General features: G+C 38.9%; 1 protein-coding gene across 1 annotated transcript in view; it reads left to right on the forward strand.

Annotated features, from left to right (window-relative positions):
• LOC124277802 (tyrosine-protein kinase HTK16-like) overlaps positions 1–21,939 on the forward strand; it is a 61,865-nt gene that overhangs the window by 3,268 nt on the left and 36,658 nt on the right. The window contains 4 exon segments of the mRNA XM_046713518.1: positions 18,677–18,844; positions 19,242–19,385; positions 20,531–20,602; positions 21,181–21,296. Coding sequence (XP_046569474.1) covers positions 18,677–18,844; positions 19,242–19,385; positions 20,531–20,602; positions 21,181–21,296 — 500 coding nt within the window.

The following is a 21,939-nucleotide window of genomic DNA, read 5'->3' on the forward strand; positions in this document are numbered from 1 at the left end:
TAAACAACACACATGCCACCCTGTCTCTGGTATATCAGACACACTGGAGTCATAGTTGACAGCACTTTTGTAATTAGTTGACTTCATGAATGTGTCAACCAAGTGAAGTCATTAGTCGTGTTACCATGTTATAAGCTGAACTTGTGGAATACTTGAGCAAAGGTGTTTGTAATTATATCCAAACTTCATCAGTGTATGAAATAAGGCCTGTCCGACCGCCTGAGACGGTCTAGATTTCTGACAGATGGTCTAAATGTACAGCTAGCCAGGCCGATGGTCTGGTAAAAAAATTCAGATGTTTCATGCATCTGAGTAAATCTGAGTAAATTTTCAGATGTTTCATGGCATCTGACCATATTTGGTCTGGTTAAATCCATTTTGGGCTGGTAACTTCAAAATGTTACCAGCCCAAAATGGATTTAACCAGACCAAATGTCTGGCTGGATTTTTGGCTTATTTCATACACTGACTTCATCAACAGCATCGAACACGAACACGTGTTTAATTATTCGTGTGAGAGAACCCACACTTCATAGTTCGTACAGAAACAGTGTTTAATTATTAGTGTGAGAGAACCCACACGTCATAGATGGTAGAGAGACAATGTTTAATTATTAGTGAGAACATAATATTTAGCAGTATATTTAGGAATTCTGTAACTCACATGCAAAATAAGAGATGGTCTGCTTTGTGTATCCATGCACATTGGCACCAGAACAAAACATACCTTGTTCCAGTTATGATATGGTAATTTTCAATTTTATCTTTCGACTTAATCACCAGATTAAAATGCAAGTATTATATTATTTGATAATAACTTGAGGTGATCTCAACTTATCCAGGGAAGGTGAGGGTTAATTAGGATACAGTTTTCCCGTCAACAAACTATCCCCTAATGACACAAATCATGTCGTCATACCTAGTTCTTTTGTAATACAACTTAAATGTTCAGTGTACTTGGGAGATTTTCTAAAACAATAAAACTTGTAATAAATATATATACTTGGTTAAAGTTTCATCACACTTACCATGATTTAAATTTGGCACATGGTCCATTTTAAAGGTTCTCAATGTTCAAATCAGGTGAAGCATCAGTCATGGCAAGATGGTAAGCTGGGCCCCGTCTCGCATATCGCAATATACGAGCCAGTTCAGGCCAAAGAGACGATGGCTGAGAAGGCCTACGAAAAGCTAACATTGACAATGTTATGTCATTTTCCATTGGTTGCTATTTTTAGACGGCCGCGCTGTCCTTCGTCGAAAGACGTCCAAAACACGTTTTGTAGCGTTTTCAAGAATCGGCCATGCAGGCTCTTGAAAGACCTTTGAAAATATAAATTGTTCTTATTTTTGGGAAACTTCTTTTTCAAAATTCTTACTTTCTGTAGTGTTATTGTACATATTTGATATCAATATTCACGAGAAATAGTAGTAAACGTAAATATTCGTTTTATTTGCATTAAAGGATCGTCGCTTTTCAAATACATACCCTAATTTCCTATGCGACAAAGATTTTTATTATAAGCTTGTCAGAAAACTGAGAGCAAATAAAATCATCTCTGATGTATGAACAAGACAAATATGCAGGTAATTTATACATGTGGACATCGGTCGAGCCACGCATACAAATTAAATCTCGTATTGCAAATATTCCAAACTTTCCTCGCGGATGATGTTAGAAATGTTTTAGAGTGGGTAGGTGTGCCAACAGGCCCAACACTGGCACAAAATCAGTAGTAAGTCGAAAAATGAATTTATAATATTTTGTGGCGATGTAAGTGTTGAATTATTCACTTAGGAACTGCTGAATGTGTCCTGAAGACACATTAGTACAGCAACAAGAAAACCTTTGAGGCGATGCATCAACACCGCGGCAAACTCTTTGTTCATCAATTTTCACCAAATATTAAATCAACATGGGTAGGCTTTTTAAGCAATATGGTCTTGTCATCAATACAAAGTGGTTATATGAAATTGAGCAATATAGATAAGGTGTGAAAACGAAGGTGGAGCAAACTCTACTTGTTTAAAATTTAAACAATTCATCACATTTCAGATCTTACACTGTGTAGTTTATAGATTTATGAACGTTTGATAATAGTTGGTTTGAACATACTTTTAATAGGAAATCGACAATGTTAGTGTTGTATACAAAATCTCGTACCTTTAGACAAGTGTCAGCAGATCTAAATGTATTCTACATCTGAACATAATTTTATAGTCGGAGGACCGTAGATCCAATGCAACGTTCACTTTTCAGATCCTATGAAACTGCGTCACAAAATACTTCCGCATCCAGTGGTATTATTTTCAGTAATTTTATTACATTTGAAGATATGACTAGTACTCTATTAATAATGATGCAAAATTAGTCAAAATACATCTACACTAACAGGTGAATATGGGAATCTAAGAACTAAATTATATATCAGATAGGGCCATCCAAATCGCTATTACATGCTTTCTCATGTAGTGCTTTGTCATCTTTTCTTATGAATTGTGCAACTACCAAAACATATCCGCTCACATTGTGGAACTTTGTATTAGTATAGTTTGGTTCATGGGGAACAAACCATAACGAAAAATATAGCGTCCAAATCCACAACAAATCCTCTCCAAGTATCCTGAGTTACATTGACCTAGTGTTAAGCATGTCGGAGTTATGACCCCTTATCTTTATACGTGTATGACCTCTCTGTCGTCGTTTGACGTCATAGAACAAATCCTTTTTCGACATTTCTTGCGAGTAATTTTTAAGATTGAGTGTATAACGTTATGCATAAGCACACAAACCCATTTCATATATACTTATGTCGTTCAGATATCAGGCTGTATTTTCTTCGCTCACACTTTCCGTAACGATGCCAAATTAAAAAATTCTTAGCACAGTGCTTTCATCAATACACAATCAAAAGCGGAGATATTTACTGCTTTTTAACGCATAACAAAATTTTGGACAACATTTAACAGTGTCTATTTCTCAAACCGCCGAGGTAGGTGCACTTATATTTATACCAACGCATAGGAAACTTAATATTCTACATTTCATTTCATTCTACAGTTAAACAACAAGCAAACAAACCCGAGTATTTATAATCAGTTATGGTTATGGAGTAGATGTACACAAGTCTCTAAAGCTATGTATATTACTTTGAATAATAATTTCTAGATTATATGAATAGAAAAAATAAGCTGCCCCTATGAAAGACTGGCATACGGTGTGTGTGCTTATCGAGATCTGCCTTTTATAAATATAGAATTACCTGACATCCGTGGTCTGATCATTTAGGGGGGCGGTGGGGTAGCCTAGTGGTTAAAGCGTTGGCTCGTCATGCCGAAGACCCGGGTTGGAATCCCCACATGGGTACAATGTGTGAAGCCCATTTCAGGTGTCCCCCGCCGTGATGTTGCTGGAATATTGCTAAAAGCGGCGTAAAACCATACTCAGTCAGTCAGTCATCATTTAGGACAGCCATGGAGGAAGGTTAGGTTGTGGAGGTACACCCACAGTTTTTGAATTTGTGCCAAGATATTTATAGGTCATCACTTGATACCAGTTGTATGACTGAACAGCTCCTAGATAAACATAAACACATGAGGCAGTGTTATCTCTCTCATGATCACCACGGTGTTTATATTTTGTATTACTACATTTTATCTCTGATATTGATGGTTTATATGAAACCTGAGTCAGATAACTTGAAAATCTTGTGCTTCATATCCTAATCAACATTATTTAGTAGCCTCTGTCTTTCCTCACAAGTCTGAGGCGGTGGGGTAGCCAAGTAGTTCAAGTCTGCTGTACAAAGCTGAACAATACAAGACAGTGCAAAACAACACTTAACTGGCGGGTCGTGGGGTAGCCTAGTGGATAAAGCGTTCGCTTGTCACACCGAAGACCCAGGTTCGATTCCTAACATGGGTACAATGTGTGAAGCCCATTTCTAGTGTCCCCCGCCGGAATATTGCTAAAAGCGGCGCAAAACTAAATTCATTCACTCACTTAACTGTCAGTTGTAGTTTTCCTTTGGTCTTTGTATTTTTTTAAGGGCAGCATGCCGTTTCCAGTTCCTTGTACTGTATGACTTAACAGTTACAGTACAACCAGAAATTATTGAGAATTTAAAGATTGTAATTTTTATATTTTTTTCACTCATTACTCACGTATTAAATGTGAATATTAGCAGAACGTAGCTCCAGATTCAAAGACAGGTGAACAGTTAGTATTTTGTCAAGTCACCGTGGGCAGCAATGTAGGCTAAGAATCAATGCGGCGGGGCATACTACTGATCAAAGAAGTTAGAAAGTTGTGGTCCATGCTGTCCCAATATCGGACCACCTCTTCTTTCATTTCAGCAATATTTGTCAGATTTTTCTTTTTGACACTTTCCTTCATAAGTCCCCAAACATTTTCTATTGGATTTAAGTCAGGGTTATAGCTTGGCCAATCTAATAATGTCATATTTTGGGTCCGAAACCAGGCCTGTGAATGCTTTGAACGATGTTTTGGGTCGTTGTCATGCTGGAAAGTCCAAACATGTCCATAGAACACATGAGCAGATGGAAGTAAATGTCCTCGAGAATATCTGTGTACCGCTCACTGTTCATATTCCCTTCAAATACACAGAGGGGCTTGCCCCTAACACTGATATGCCACCCCACACGTTAAATTTCGGACTGTACTTTGGGCGCTGATACAAAGGCTTTTCAGTTTGTTTGGTCCAGAATTTCAGTGTATTAGGAAACAGCCACACAGAACTTTCATCTGAGAAAATCACATTGTCCCAGTTAAAATTTCTATGCTGTAAGTACCAGTTCAACCTTCGCTCCTTTTGTTCAGGTTTCATGATTGGTGATGGAATTCCTCGACTTTTCTGCCAACCCATTGCATGCAGCTCAGTTCTAATTGTCTCCTTACAGACAGCCACATTTCCTCTATCAATCATATCCAGCCTTAAGTTTTCTAAACTCCTTCTTTTGTTTTTAGTAACAAGAATACCAAGCCGCCTCCTGTCACTGACAGTCAATTTTCTGGGCCTACCTGCGCCTCCCTGGTGCTCAATGCCATATCCATTTGCAATATTTATCAAAACACGATAAACAGTGGCCAAAGGGATGCCTGTTCTACTTGAAATCACTTTAGCTGATCTGATGTCCATGTTATAATACTCTAAAATCAACTTCCTCTTTTCTAAATCATCCATACTGAGGATCACTGAAAATGTCGTCTGCTAGCAAGTAAACAAGGGGGGTTACTCTTCACAAACTAATGAAAAAGGATTAGCAGAGTTGTCTTTCTTGAATGAAACCAAGCACTTGATAGCTGGTCAAGGTTGCTTATACCAGAAATCCAGTTAATCATATTCCTAAAATTCTCAATTATTTCTGGTCATACTATACTTTAATTACAAGAACTTTATATTTCTTGTCAAGCATTCAGTACCAGGAATATTATTGTGTATCCTTCAGGGTGCTCTGTGTGTGTGTTTATTTCGTTGTTTACATTGCGAATACTGGATACACATTTCTATTGGATAATACCCAGTGCTTTTGAGTGAGTGAGTGAGTGAGTATAGTTTTATGGTATTTTTTTAGCAATATTCCAGCAAAATTAGAGCGAGGGACAACAGAAATGGGCTTCACACATTGTACCCATGTGGGGAATTGAACCAGAGTTATCAGGTGACGAGCAAACGCTTTAACCACCGGGCTACCCCACCACCCCTCCCGGTGCTTGTGACTGGGTTAGGGACTAAATATGACTCTGAGGTTTTTTGGTCAACAGAATAAAACCCGCAGAAAGCATTGACAGATCTAGTAAGACTGAGGATGTTCCCAGACAATACTTAAATGTCCACAACTGCCCGGTTCACCAGAGGATATCCTGATGCGTAGGTGTTATTGTTTTGGTTTAGCCTTGACCTAAGAAAATAATTTGAAAATTAAATCCTGCTCTTGATTACTTCTGACTCTCCATTGGACAACATGTTGGAGGAGACCATTTTTTTCACTAGGTCAGCTGGCTGGACAATCGTGATTGAGGCGGGGCTCATTTAAATTCCTTTGTCACAATATGTGTAGTAGCATGCACAAGGAATTCATATACAGTCGATTTCTTGTCACGCATTCACTCACTGGGAATATTATCATACATCTTTCACAGTGCTCTGTATGTGTCTCTATGTGTATGTCTCAACTTATACTTAATGTTGAACCCAGGGTTGGTCTTGACGGTGAGCCTAGTGTTGGTCTTGATGGTGAACCTAGTGTTGGTCTTGATGGTGAGCCTGGTGTTGGTCTTGATGGTGAGCCTGGTGTTGGTCTTGATGGAGAACCTGGTGTTGGTCTTGATGGAGAACCTGGTGTTGGTCTTGATGGTGAACCTAGTGTTGGTCTTGATGGTGAACCTAGTGTTGGTCTTGATGGTGAACCTAGTGTTGGTCTTGATGGTGAACCTAGTGTTGGTCTTGATGGTGAACCTAGTGTTGGTCTTGATGGTGAACCTAGTGTTGGTCTTGATGGTGAACCTAGTGTTGGTCTTGATGGTGAACCTAACCTAGTGTTGGTCTTGGATGTTGAACCTAGTTTGGTCTTGATGGTGAACCTAGTGTTGGTCTTGGTGGTGAACCTAGTGTTGGTCTTGATGGTGGTGAACCTAGTGTTGGTCTTGATGGTGAACCTAGTGTTGGTCTTGATGGTGAACCTAGTGTTGGTCTTGGCCAGTGACCTAGTGTTAGTGTTGGTCTTGATGGTGAGAACCTAGTGTTGGTCTTCTTGATGTGAGAACCTGGTGTTGGTCTTGGTGGAGAACCTTGTTGGTCTTGATGGAGAACCTAGTGTTGGTCTTGATGGAGAACCTGGTGTTGGTCTTGATGGAGAACCTAGTGTTGGTCTTGATGGAGAACCTAGTGTTGGTCTTGATGGAGAACCTAGTGTTGGTCTTGATGGTGAACCTAGTGTTGGTCTTGATGGTGAACCTAGTGTTGGTCTTGTGTGTGCGACGCTAAATAAAGCAAATAACTAACTACTAACCTTGATATATCAGCATGGCTGGGTTACGCAAAGTCAAAATTATCATATTGCAGAGAGGCACTCAACAAATACTTAATAAATTTTGTATTATGCAGTAATGTAAATGAAATGCATCTACAAATTCCTTTAAATGACACCAAGACCATTGCCCGAGTCACACTCATAGTGAGTGAATTGTCAACATAATTTTTTAGGGGTATAGTCTGGGCTGGAGGGGTATACTTTGGCCTGGTCCAGAATTTACCCCCGGGGTATAAACTGGGCTAGTCTATAGTTTACCCCGGGGTATAATCTGGTGGGGGGTTATTCTGTGCTGCTACACCGGGTTTGATTCCCTACATGGGTACAATGTGTGAAGCCCATTTCTGGTGTCCCTGCTGTGATATTGCTGGAATATTGCTGAAAGCAGCGTAAAACTAAACTCACTCACTCCTATGGTTTTCATGCAAGATCATTACAATTGTTTGTCCCAAGTTTGACTAATATTATCAAGTGAGATATATATATAGAGAGAGAGAGATATAGATTACTGTATTGTCACATCACCAATAAATATAAATTATTTGTACACTTTCTACAGGCATTGTCAGATGCACAGCAGTTTTTTACCATTTAATAAGTATGTAATGGGAACGTCTACATTTTATGACAAGTTTAGGTGATAGTTGACAACAATTTGTCTGTGTCATTTCTTAAACATCCATAGAACTTCGTGCTGATGGAGATTACTATTATTCTGGTCAAGATCCCAAATGTTGGCACCAATTATCCCCAATGTTCCTTGTTGCCTCAGTTTGGGATCGGCATTTCTGGTACTGCGGCACATGATGTTGTGTAATAGCCCTACTGACAGGACGTAGGCGATGGAGTAGCTCATGACGGTGTGGTATTTCTGGCAGACACGCAAGCAAGGTCTACTTGACATCGTCACATGGGGAACCGCTGACACCAGAGCTCCGAATAAGTATATGTGCTTAAAAAATAGACACAATAAGTCACGCTAACCCTATTAATTTTAATTGCCTATATCACTCATAATAATAATAACAACAAAAGTAAGGGGGCTCTATGCCCCAATATATATTTAGTTGCTTGTATCATGCATGAACACAGCCCATAAAATACAATGGTCTCACCAGGACCCAATTTTCTTTATTTACCAGTGAAGGGTGCACAAAAATAACACCAAAAAAGTAACGTTATCACCACAACCCAATTATTTTATTTGCCTGTATCATGCATGGAAATATCAAAAAGTAACGTTATGACCGCAACCCAATTTATCGTTTTTTTGCCTGTATCATGCATAAAAAAGTAAGGTTATCACAACAACCCAATGTTTGGTGGCTTGTAAAATGCATAAACAATATGGACAAACAGCAGTGGAGTATCACTTCTCAGTTCGTAATCTCCCAGTGTAGCCTTTTCAGAAGCTGTATTTCTTTACATTTGTTTGTTTACTGAAGACATCATGTGTACATGAACTCTACTGCAGTGAATGACAACGCCCATGTTACTTAATCCAACATTTGTGTGCATGTGGGCTATTGGACGCTCATAGGTATCACATATCAAACAAGGAATCACTTGAAACTGTTTTTAGCAGAATTATGTTTAAAAAATGTTCACTCATTGACGTGAAAATAGCCAGTAGACTCAACCCAAGCAAGTAATATACAGTCGAGTACGCTGTGTTGAACTCTGATAACTCGATATCTTGGTTGTCTCCATATAACATCTCGGTCCCGGCAAAATCCTTCATAATTTATCATTATTCAAGCTCTTTTAACTCGATACGGTTGTCTCGATATTTCGGATATCTCGATATAATTTCATGTTCCCAACAAGCAAACTTACCCTTTTAACTCGATATTTGCAAAGAAACTCGATATTCACCTACCTTTCATGGGCAAGTATCCCTCTGAACTGAGGTTGTTTCCACACGTTTACACATGGTGCGGAATGAATCAAAGGTATGCGGTAGTGTAAACTAATCCGGGGCTTAGCAATTGAGTTGAAGGTGTCACTTGTTTGTTATTTAATTAGGATTAATTAAGAAGGAAATAATTAGGAAGTACTCACTGTTACGACTAAACACGACTGATAACGGTTTATAGTTTCGAATCAAAACATACTGAGAAGCGTTTTGTTTTCTTTCATAGTGATATGTGGCGATATGCCCTGGTCGGATGTCTCGAAGTTCGCATAACTCGATATTTTTTCTTGGTCCCATGAATATCGAGACAACGGTGCTCGACTGTATATCGAACACCTAGAGAAAGCAGTTTTCTGTCAGTAAATGGCTGTGATACCATGACATGCTCCATGACTAATTTTTATATCTGAAGCTCTGGGGGCAGTTGTACAAGGCTATCTAAGCATTAAGGTCATCGTAAGTCCAGACCTTAACGTAGGCTTACTGCAGTCGTAGTACTAATGTTATTTGGTCAGTTAGGGTCGCCTCGTATTTATTTGATTTTTTCCATGAATTCCATGACTTTGTGTTGGAATTCAAATCAGACCGTTTCATCATAGGAGCGTAAAAGCACATGAAGAAAGACATAAATAATACAGTACATTCTTTGTGATTGTTTAACTTTACTTTTGAAAAATGTATAACAGAAATCTTGACTTTGGAAGGGAGAAATGTAGGGTCATTTCCTCAGGATACAGTAATCCTCACATGTTGAACATATGTAATGTCCAAACCTCTGTCTAATATTTTTGCCCTTGTGTGTCAGTGTCATGATAATCAGCTGATATATGTGTCAACAAGACTAACATTCAGTCTCCAAACATGTGTCATTTTGATAGAAACAATATTTCATTTGAATAGTAAAAGAGCCTGAGTGAGTGAGTTTAGTTTTACGTCGCACTCAGCAATATTCCAGCTATATGGTGGCGTAAATAATCGCGTCTGGACCAGACAATCCGGTGATCAACAGCATACTGGTAAGCATCGACCTGCGCAATTTGGATCAGCCACCAAGTAAGTGAGCCTGACCACCCAATCCCGTTATTCGCCTCTTACATTACAACAAACATGGGTTACTGAAGATCAATTCTAACCCGGATCTTCACGGGTAGAGCTTGAGTGGCATCAGAGTTTCAGGACCTGAAGAAATCTAGACTTGCCTCAATAAGGGCTTTAGCATTGCAAAATGGGTTGGGCAGAAGGGAAAATATTGAAGTGGATCATTACAGTGAGACAGAATGGGTATGAGTGAGTGAGTGAGTATGGTTTTACACCGTTTTTAGCAATATTCCAGCAATATCATGGTGGGGGACACCAGAAATGGGCTTCACATATTGTATACATGTGGATCTGGATCTTCGGCTTGACGAGCAAACGCTTTAACCACTAGCTAGCTACCCCATCCCCCCAGAATGGGTATGAACCTGCTTCATGTAAGGTTAACAGTAGCGACTGGTTCACCCCAGGTCAGGTATGAGTGACTTCGCCAGCTAGACGAAGTAGGAAGGAGGGAGGAAGTTGATACCAATTAGCGATGCAGATGCTGGACAATGCCTGAGTACAGTGGCGGAAATCATCTACGCCATGGTGATAAATTACTGCATCATTCCATGATGTATATATGTCCATATCTAGTTGTAATCATCCAGAATGAGTAAGAATTTACAAATAAAAGTTAAAATTCCCCAAAGAAACAACGAAAATCTTTGACTCATTCATTTAGTTTTGTAAACTACATTTGCCTTGTTTTGCATTTCTTCTTTCCGATTTTCATTCAGTTGAATTTTCAAATGTTCACAGCTGGTGTAGTAAATGTAAATATATGTGATTCATATGTATATCTGAGACCATGTTGTTAGGAAGACATTATGTTTTATTAATTGAAGAATAAGCATTGATAATGGCTGTAGTCATCTTATTTAGTTATAAATTGAAATGCACTGCTAGTATTTTTGTTGTGTTTGTGGTTTTATGCCACACTCAATAATATTCACGCTTAATGACGTGGTCTTTCAATAATCATGATGCATGAAGCAGACAATCCAGTGACTGATATCATGAGCATCGATTTACGCAATTGGGATACAGTTGCAACCAAGTCAGCGAGCCCAACCACCCGATCCTGTCAGTTGCCTCTTTCAGCCAGAATGGGTTGCTGAAGACCAATTCTAACCCACATCTTCACCGGTCCTAATATAAATATAATACACATTACTGCCTCTTCAACTGATAGACAATGAATAAGTTTTCAATATGCCTCAAAATTCATTTTTGTATAAACACGACCAAAATCACCGGATCCCATTCACCGATGATAGGACCATTAAAGGTGAATCCTGTATTGAATGCAATTTTATAATACTAAATAGTTATTACTAGTATCTTTAAGAATCTGTAAACCAAAGGGGCGGTGGGGTAGCCTAGTGGTTAAATCGTTTGCTCGTCACCCCGAAAACCCCTCATGTTTACAATGTGTGAAGCCCATTTCTGGCGTCCCCTGCCATGATATTACTGGAATATTGCCAAAAGCGGCGTAAAACTAAATTCATTCACTCACTGAGACACTGTAAACCAAATGTTTAAGAAATGCCTTGTGTTGTATACTGAGATCTCCAAACAACTGCAGGTGCAGCATTAACTCCTAGTCCGATTTGACCGACATTTTAATTCTGACATGAAATCCATCATCAACATGGAGACTGTACTGTCCCAACTGTGAAGGTATCTCATGTTTAAAGCTCTTGCCCATCATGTAAAAAATGGCGGTGGGCTAGCCTAGTGGGTAAAGCGTTTGCTTGTCTTGCTGAAGACCCTGGTTCGATTCCCCACACGGTTACAATGTTTGAAGCCCATTTCTGGTGTCCCCCGCCATGATATTGCTCGAATATTGCTAAAAGCGGCATAAGACCATGCTCGCTCACTCACTCACTCACTCTCACTCACTCACTCACTCACTCACTCACTCACTCACTCACTCACGCACGCACGCACACACGCACCTCACTCACTCTTGCCCTCACTCACTCACTCTTGCCCTGCATTATTTGACGTCCATTAGTGGTAGCGTAAGACAGTTTTCTGTCAGATCAGCTTTCAATGCGCTATGATTCAGACAGTTTCACTTTCCAGGCTTGCACTTTCTCTCAAGTGGACAATGTATTGACAGCTCATGTTTATAATAGCTCATGTTCCGTGCGTTTTTTTTAAAACAGAAGTTGGTTAAATTGTGGCCTTGAATTATGTAAGCAGGAATAAACGTGATAAAACATCATATAACATTTGCTAGCGAGGATATTGTATCATCAGATTATCTAGATATATGTTTTATCATCTCAGAAGGAAACACTCATCTAACACAGTCACGATTGAGGAAGTGGATCTCTTTTCAGGGATATATCAAGTTGCATGTCATTAACTTGAGGCCTGTTTCTGTAGTTTGTCACATGTTGTTTTCTGTATCAGGACTTTGTTAATGTTGATAAAAGTGAAAGGATGTTTGTGAGTCAGCCATCCACTTCAGAGATATATACTCTCATGCTGTCTCTGTGACAGTGCAGGTGTATTTTGGTTGAGGGGTGGGGGGTCATGCCCCTGACTGGCAATGGGTAATAAAATATTTACAACTCAAAAGAAAGGGGAATATTTATGGATGTTAACTTGCACAATATGAGGAACACAAGGTCTCGGAGTATCAGGGCTCGATTTAAGAGATGTTAACCTACTCGCACCAGGTGCAACCTAAGATAAAAACCTAGTTCCACCAGCCAAATTCCAGTTGCACTGATTTTTTGGTAATATGCAATGAATGGAATATGTTATTGAATTATTTAGATGTTTTATTCAGAAGTTCACCCACTCAAAAATTGACCTGCACCTGGTGCAAGTTGGAATAATAACTACGTTGCACTTTGTAATATTGGCTAGCATCAGTGCAAGTAACAAACCACTAAATCGAGACCTGAGTATGTTCTTACACATTGGTGTTTTTTATTCTCCTGATGAAGGGGTAGGAGGATACTTGTGTTCCTCATATTACAGAAAATTGACTTCCATAAATGTTCTCTTTTGGTGCATCTCTTCCAAATGCAATTCAAAGACATTGCTCAAAAGAAGTTAGGGATCAGTCGAATGTTTCATAAAACTATAGTTAATCTCTCATGCCATGATAAAATTCTTTATTAACATGAAAGAAATGGCTCGTCCTTAACTTCTTTTACGTAGTATACTATGAATTTGAATAGCACAATTTCTCATTCATAAGCATACAGATGTGCTTAGACCATGGTAGATATTATTATTGAATATCCGGACCACTGTTGAATATCTAGAGAGAGTGGATTTAGTTTTACGCTGCTTTTATCAATATTCCAGCAATGTCACGGCGGGAGACACCAGAAATGGGCTTCACACATTGTACCCATGTGGGGAATCAACCCTGGGTCTTCGGCGTGACCAGCGAACGCTTTAACCACTAGGCTACCCCACTGCTCCTTTATTATTACTAAAACTTTCAGTCTCAGCTCCCTGGGGAGTTTACAACACAAGCAGCCTTTCAGGGTACCATCACGTCACGTTACCATCTCACCCTACCAGGTACCCATTAACTACTGAATGAGTAGAGGCATATTTATTGTTATGTTGTCATGGCAACTGAGGGCTGTAAATTCCAGTACAGGAATTATTTTCTGATAAATGTTGCAAAATATCTGAAAAAGGCCTAGTATGTATATCCAGATGACACTCTGGCACTCAACATATTCATGAGCCACATTCTATTATGGTTGGGCTACAATAATTCCTTAATGTTAAGCATTATGTTTACATCATTAAGTACATCAGGTACATGAGATTGTGCACTTTACAGGGTGCACTTTAAACTTTACAGGGTGCACTTTACAGGGTGCATTTAAACTTTGCAGGGTGCGATTTACAGGGTGCACTTTAAACTTTACAAGGTGCACTTTACAGGATGAACTTTAAACTTTACAGGGTGCACTTTAAACTTTACAGGGTGCACTTTACAGGGTGCACTTTAAACTTTACAGGGTGCGATTTACAGGGTGCACTTTAAACTTTACAGGGTGCACTTTAAACTTTACAGGGTGCACTTTACAGGGTGCACTTTTACACATTTCAATTAGCGCAGCATTAAGGATCAAACTCACACTGCCAGGTCACACCCGCCCAAATTCTGGACTAATGAGATGATATAATTAGTCCACCTGTATCACATGGTCAAGGGGACTATTGCAGATATATAGTGCACGTTAACCATGTCATCATCAGATGATTGTTTATATTCATGTGCATGCACAGTAGCCATCTCTGTGTAACTTCCATCTTGATAAAGTTGTATGGATTTTCCTTATATTTCGATAGATTAGTTTGTTAAGTGAGATAGCTAAGCCATAACCAACTCATGACTAACCCTAAGGATCACAACAGGATGGCCAACCCACGGTTTTACATAACGTAGAAATGTGTAGCCAGATATGCACAAACTTACATTATGGATGCTGAAATATATGTGTTGTGCCCCACAGGATGCACAAAAAATATTCATTGTACAAAATTCTTGACAAGAAATATTGAGTTCCTGTTCTAAACAGAGACATACATCTGAAAGCACAATACACTACACTATTTCATTACTTTACAAGGCCCCGTGAAGATCCGGGGTAGAATAGGTCTTCAGCAACCCATGGACCCGTGAAGATCCAGGGTAGAATAGGTCTTCAGCAACCCATGGACCCGTGAAGATCTGGGGTAGAATGGGTCTTCAGCAACCCATGGACCCGTGAAGATCTGGGGTAGAATGGGTCTTCAGCAACCCATGGACCCGTGAAGATCCGGGGTAGAATGGGTCTTCAGCAACCCATGGACCCGTGAAGATCTGGGGTAGAATGGGTCTTCAGCAACCCATGGACCCGTGAAGATCTGGGGTAGCATAGGTCTTCAGCAACCCATGGACCCATGAAGATCAGGGGTAGAATAGGTCTTCAGCAACCCATGGACCCGTGAATATCCGGGGTAGAATAGGTATTCAGCAACCCATGCTTGCCACAAAAGGCGACTATGCTTGTCGTACGAGGCGACTAACGGGATCAGGTGGTCAGGGTCGCTGACTTGGTTGACACATGTCATCAGTTCCCAATTGCGCAGATCGATGCTCATGCTGTTGATCACTGGATTGTCTGGTCCAGACTCGATTATTTACAGACCGCTGCCATATTGCTGGAATATTGCTGAGTGCGGCGTAAAATTAACTCACTCACTCAAATGTCCTGTAGGGACTTGAATGTAGTATTCGGGGTTGACTTGAATGTAGTATTCGGGGTTCCCCAGAAGCCTTGGTTTTGTGAAGCAATTCTGCCACATTAAAACATCATAAAGACATGTAGATCCAAAAGTTGTGCCTGACCCTGAGGATTGTAAAAGAGTATTCTAGTGTTAAGGACCTACCCTAACACAATATACCTAAATACACACAAAGTTAGCCGCAGTTGGCAGCCAGTTAACACAATATAATCTTCTTCAGGTAAACTGCATTATTGTCAAGTACATACAATAGTGTAGAAAAGATGTAAAATGTTCGATAAATGTGGGTTTGATTGGTTGGTTTGTTGTTTAATGCTACACTCAGCAATATTCGGCGGCGGTGACTGTAAATAATCAAGTCTGGACCAGACAATCCAGTGATCGACAACATGAGCATCAGTCTACGCAATTGATAAAAGTGGGAGAAAGATAGTGAAAAAGAAGTTTTTGAAGGACAATAGTGTATTGGATGGACAGATCTTTACAGAAATCTTTTAGCAATACATATATATGAGGTTTAACTTTAAAATGCTTTGAATATGACTTCATTATCATAATCATGTTTACCAACTTGGTCTGCTTTGTCATATCATCAGAGTGTCATCAGGTATGCTATGAGTGTGTTTACGGCTGTTAAACATAATGACATGCTGATGACTAAGCTATGTACATTCTACCTTGTACTTATTGATCATGCTTTGAACATGTACAAGTTAGGTGTTCTTTTGAGCAATTATTTTATGTATCAAAATTTATAAGACTGCAATCTCATTAATGTGTGATATTTTATTTCCCTTTTACATAGGTGAAATACGAAATACAAAGATGGTGTGGGATTTCACTTTTGTGAACAAATTTAAGAACAAGAATCTGTATAACTTGAACTGGTTATCTACAAAGGTTTCAAAATTCCCACACCATTAAACTCGATAGTTATGATTATTATGATTATCATCACTTTCAGTATTTAAGCTTTACCCGCGGCAGTGGGGTAGTCCAGTGGTTAAAGTGTTCACTTGTCATGCCGAAGCCCTGGGTTTGATTCCCTACATGGGTACAAACTAAACTCTCTCACTCAAGGTTTAACCATGGTGTTAGGCAGGATGAGAGTCAATAAAAAAAAGTCTGTTTATAGTGTCAGATACATGCATTTAGCACAAACACATCAAAACTTTGCAACCAAACTCATACCAGCGATGCATAAATCTGTTCATTTAATCTAACAGGCTACTGAAGGGTCTCGGTGGTGATATGTCATATATACCAGGTACCATGCTTTTTTGTGACATAAATATACCTACATGTGAAACTTTGTGACAAAAGTATTTGTTGCAAGTGCATGTTATCTTTTCATTTAATACTGATTAATTAATTTGTTTTTAGGTATAATTCAATGTAGACGTCAAACTGACGTGCCTTTGGTTACAGAGAACGAAAAACGTTGAACTGTAATCAGTGTATGAAATAAGGCCCCTCCGACCGACCGAGACGAGCTAGATTTCTGATGGGCGGTCTAAATTTACCACTAGCCAGTCTGATGGTCTGGTAAAAACTGTAGGTAACATGTTCCATACATCTGAGTAAATACACCATATCTTAAAATCTAATTATTCATTGTAACTAATTATTTTTCTTTGGATTGGTAACTAAAACATCTTGAAGTTACCAGCCCTGATATCTGGCTGGGTTTTGGGCTTATTTCATACACAGCTGTAATGTCAGATGATATGTAAGATCTGGAAGCCGTTAGGTATGACTTGATTTTGGAAGCCGTTAGGAATGACTTGATTGATTATCTACTGATGGTTTCAGCTTACCTCTAATATGTAAAGATCTGGAAGCCGTTAGGCTTGATTGTTTCAGGACTACAGAAGCAGTGTACTGTAATGTCAGATGATAACATATGACTTGATTGTGACCTCTAACAGACTTGAATGGTGTAAGTGTGTCAGATGATATGTAAGATCTGGAAGCCAAGTAGGAATGACTTGATTGTTACCTCTAACAGACTTACTGATGGTTTCAGGACTACAGAAGCAGTGTACTGTAATGTCAGATGATATGTAAGATCTGGAAGCCGTTAGGAATGACTTGATTGTTACCTCTAACAGACTTACTGATGGTTTCAGGACTACAGAAGCAGTGTATGACAGATGATATGTAAGATCTGGAACAGTTAGGAATTTGATTGTGACCTCTGATGGTCTTACTGATGGTTTCAGGACTACAGAAGCAGTGTACTGTAATGTCAGATGATATGTAAGATCTGGAAGCCGTTAGGAATGACTTGATTGTTACCTCTAACAGACTTACTGATGGTTTCAGGACTACAGAAGCAGTGTACTGTAATGTCAGATGATATGTAAGATCTGGAAGCCGTTAGGAATGACTTGATTGTTACCTCTAACAGAATGTCAGAATGTCAGATGATATGTAAGATCTGGAAGCCGTTAGGAATGACTTGATTGTGACCTCTAACAGACTTACTAACAGACTTAGCTGATGGTTGATCAGGATTAGCATGAAGATTGTTACCTCTAACAGACTACTGTAAGGACTAAAGTCAGATGATATGTAAGATCTGGAAGCCGTTAGGTATGACTTGATTGTTACCTCTAACAGACTTACTGATGGTTTCAGGACTACAGAAGCAGTGTACTGTAATGTCAGATGATATGTAAGATCTGGAAGCCGTTAGGTATGACTTGATTGTGACCTCTAACAGACTTACTGATGGTTTCAGGACTACAGAAGCAGTGTACTGTAATGTCAGATGATATGTAAGATCTGGAAGCCGTTAGGATTTTGAGTTGATTGTTACCTCTAACAGGCTTACTGATGGTTTCAGGAGTACTAGGATATGATGTTGATTGTACTGTACCTCTAACAGACTTTACTGATGGTTTCAGGACAGGACCACACAGAAGAAGCAGTGTACTGTAATGTCAGATGATATGTAAGATCTGGAAATGTCTTGATGTGATAACAGACTTACTGATAATGTCAGATGATATGTAAGATCTGGAAGATCTGGAAGCAGTAAATGTCAGATGATATGTAAAGATCTGGAAGTTAGGTATGAGTTGATTGTGACCTCCTAACAGACTTACTGATGGTTTCAGGACTACAGAAGCAGTGTACTGTAATGTCAGATGATATGTAAGATCTGGAAGCAGGAGGACGAAGCAGTGTACTGGTATTAGGTATGACTTGATTGTGACCTCTAACAGACTTGCTGATGGTTTCAGGAGGACAGAAGCAGTGTACTGTAATGTCAGATGATATGTAAGATCTGGAAGCCATTAGGTATGACTTGATTGTGACCTCTAACAGACTTACTGATGGTTTCAGGACTACAGAAGCAGGGTGATATGAGCGGTCTGTTCCTGATCCGAGACAGCACCGTGTCCAGCAACGACTTTGCACTGTCGCTGGTGTGCAAGGGGAAGATATTCCACTTCCAGGTGCAGCAGACGTGTGAGTGCTTCTACCGCATCGACGATGGACCCATCATCCACGGTAAGCATCTGGTCAGCCTGTTCACTCTTCGATTCAGACAGAGACATATACCTCAATAGTATCCAGGGCCCTAATTCTCAAAATGTTCGTAACCTTAAGAATTCTTATCTTTGGTCATAGCCAGTGTGTTAAGAATGGGCTTAAGAAGTTCATATGGCTACAAACGTTTCGAGAGTAGCTAGCCTGGGTTTCGTATGATGCAACAATCCTGCGTATTTCATACAATTTTCTTCCAAAGTACTGATGTCTTAATCATAGAAATGTAACCAAGAACATTAATAACAGTTTCCCGTAATTAAAGTAATCCATTGTACAATTCAGACTACATCATACATGGCCATGTCATAAGCATGTCTTTGTGAATAATATCCAGTGTTGATCAATCAATTGTCTCCAGGTTTGGACAAACTGGTGACTCACTACACCGGCAATGCAAACGGACTCCCCACCAAACTCAGTAGCTTCTGCCGAGGGTCCATACCACCAAATACATGTCGGAAGTTTGGACCCAACAATCTTTTGCACCGGGCAGTTCTAGAGGGTAGGTGTCGTCTACAGATTATACCAGTTAGGAGGAGCACCTTGTTGTGGTACATCTCTGTGGAAGGTATAAACAATCTGTTGGGGGAAAATGTCAATGTAGTTTACCTAAATATATAGATCACCTTATGTTATGTTATTTTTATTAAGCATACATGCACTTTTTTTATAGGAAGATATGATATTTGTTTGAATTTCCTTTCAATCATTTGATTGACTGAATATCAGGTTCCACCCAACTATTTACTCGGTTTGTTTTGTAAATATTATTTTGTTGTAATATTTTTTGAATATCAAATATGATATGTTAAATATTGAACTAGAAAATGTTAAACTGTTTACTTAGTATGCATAAAATACACAATCATGGACAAATCTTTATCTGCTTTAACTGCCCTAGGGCCATACTTCATGTTTTAGCTAGCAGAGAAATATATATTTCTGTACATAATATTATTTTAACTAGCAGCAAAATATATTGATATGCATCATAACATTTGAACCAGCAGACAAATATATTGATATACGTCATGACCTTTCAACTAGCAGACAAATAAATTGGTGCTTGATTAATTTTATTGCGGGTTTGCGACTCGAACACAATAGTTCCTGTTAAGGAAGGTCCATATATACTTGAGGTTTCATCCTGGTTTGTTTAACCTACAAACTTTCCTTACGGTTTAACCTAAGATTTTATGTGCATTTTAATCTAGATTTTAAACAGTTTTCTGTTTAATCCCTGTGTTTCCTTACTGGTTATGACAGAACTACTCAAGATTTATCAATCACCATCCAATGAATCGTTTCAGTGTAGAAGGTGTTGGACATCATGAATGGAACTAAGACTGGTTTGGTGATGAGTCCACTATTTATACAAAAGGAAAACTTTGTTGAAACGTGTCAGGTGTACATTAACGTTCGTATAATTCCTTCTTGTGAAGGACCCTGCATTTCTTAAGTGCTTTATTGATTAGAAATACCTCTACAAAAAGATATCAATAAAATATATTGTGAAGCATCAGATCATGTTATGTCACATTCATGTTTTTGAATAATTTCAGTGACAATTCCTAAATTAAACCTGATTTATTTATATGGAGTACATTGTTTTTATGTATGCAACATCATATTGCTTTCTGTTTGCAGGTAAAAAAGATATTGTAAAGAGAATTTTGGCATATAGTACCTGCCCAGATGTTAATGCCAAAAATAAGATTGGTAAGTAACCATGGTAATATAAATTAAGACTTTTAAAAACTTTTTACAGTATTTTACTACTTTAGGAACTGATTATACAAATCAACCAACAGATATGTGTGTCATCTGTCACATAAAGTTATACATATTGGGACAGATCATAGTGAGCTATTATAGTTTTATGCCTATTTTGGGAATATTCAAACGGTTTTATGGCAGGATATTCACAGGTTTCTCACCTTGTTGACATGTGAGGAATAGAAGCTCAACTTTCTATGTGACAATCGATCAGATTGGATGGAAAACATTAATGAATTGGATTTCATAGCAAAGACATATGTTGTGCTTTTCACCACATTTGAATGTACACTTGATAAATTATTTTCTTCTGCCTCAAATTTGCAATAAATTGTATAGAAATTAATTGCTTTTTATCACATGCCATCGTATCCCAATTGCATAGGTAGATGCTTATGATGTGGATCACTTGATTGTCTGGTCTAGACTGGTGCCATATTACAACAAACAAAACTCATATTCCCGTCAAGCACCACAGTATCCTGTGGTTTGCTGTGACTGGTTCCATGTGTGTGTTGCAGGTTCTCTAGCTCTCCATGATGCTGCCTTCCATGGCTACTATGAAATTGTGGCTCAACTGCTGGACAGAGGGGCCGACGTGAAGATCAAGGACACAAATGGACACACCGCACTACATGTATGTCATGTATACTAGACTGACAAGTGAACCACAGTTTGGTGCATTTACCAAATATGTTAGGTCTACTTAACAGACGAATGAACCGGTGTGCAAAACTTTGCTAGCCAGTCGGGCTAGCTATGCCTGAAAGTTACTAGTCCACAAAATAATTCACTAGCCTGAAATTTGAAAGTAGAAACTAAGCAAAAAGATTACAAAAATAGATGAGAATAAGATATTTTCGGCATGACAAAGGTTTCATCTTCAAGTTGGGTCGGTGACTGTGGAGATTTACTGGCCCGACTAGATTTTTACTAGCCACGTGCGAGTGGGCCAGTGGCTATTTCGTACACTGGAGTGACCTAATATTGATGCCCGATATGTTAAATCAACTTAACACACAAGTGAACCCGAATTGATGCCAAATATTTTAAGTCTATTTAATGCACAAGTGAAACCCGAGTTGATGCTCAGTATGTTAAGTCTACGTAACACACAAGCGAACCCGAATTTGTGCCAAATATGTCACGTCTACTTATCTCATAAGTAAACTAGAATTGATGCAAAATATGTTGTGCAAGCGACCCCAAGTTTAGTTTTTTTTAATGATTACTATGCTTAACTCACAGATGAATATTAATTAAGGCTGTGGATGTTGAAC

This window comes from Haliotis rubra, unplaced genomic scaffold (genome assembly GCF_003918875.1).
Source record: "Haliotis rubra isolate DU_JTF1 unplaced genomic scaffold, ASM391887v1 Scf106, whole genome shotgun sequence".
Taxonomy (NCBI): domain Eukaryota; kingdom Metazoa; phylum Mollusca; class Gastropoda; order Lepetellida; family Haliotidae; genus Haliotis; species Haliotis rubra.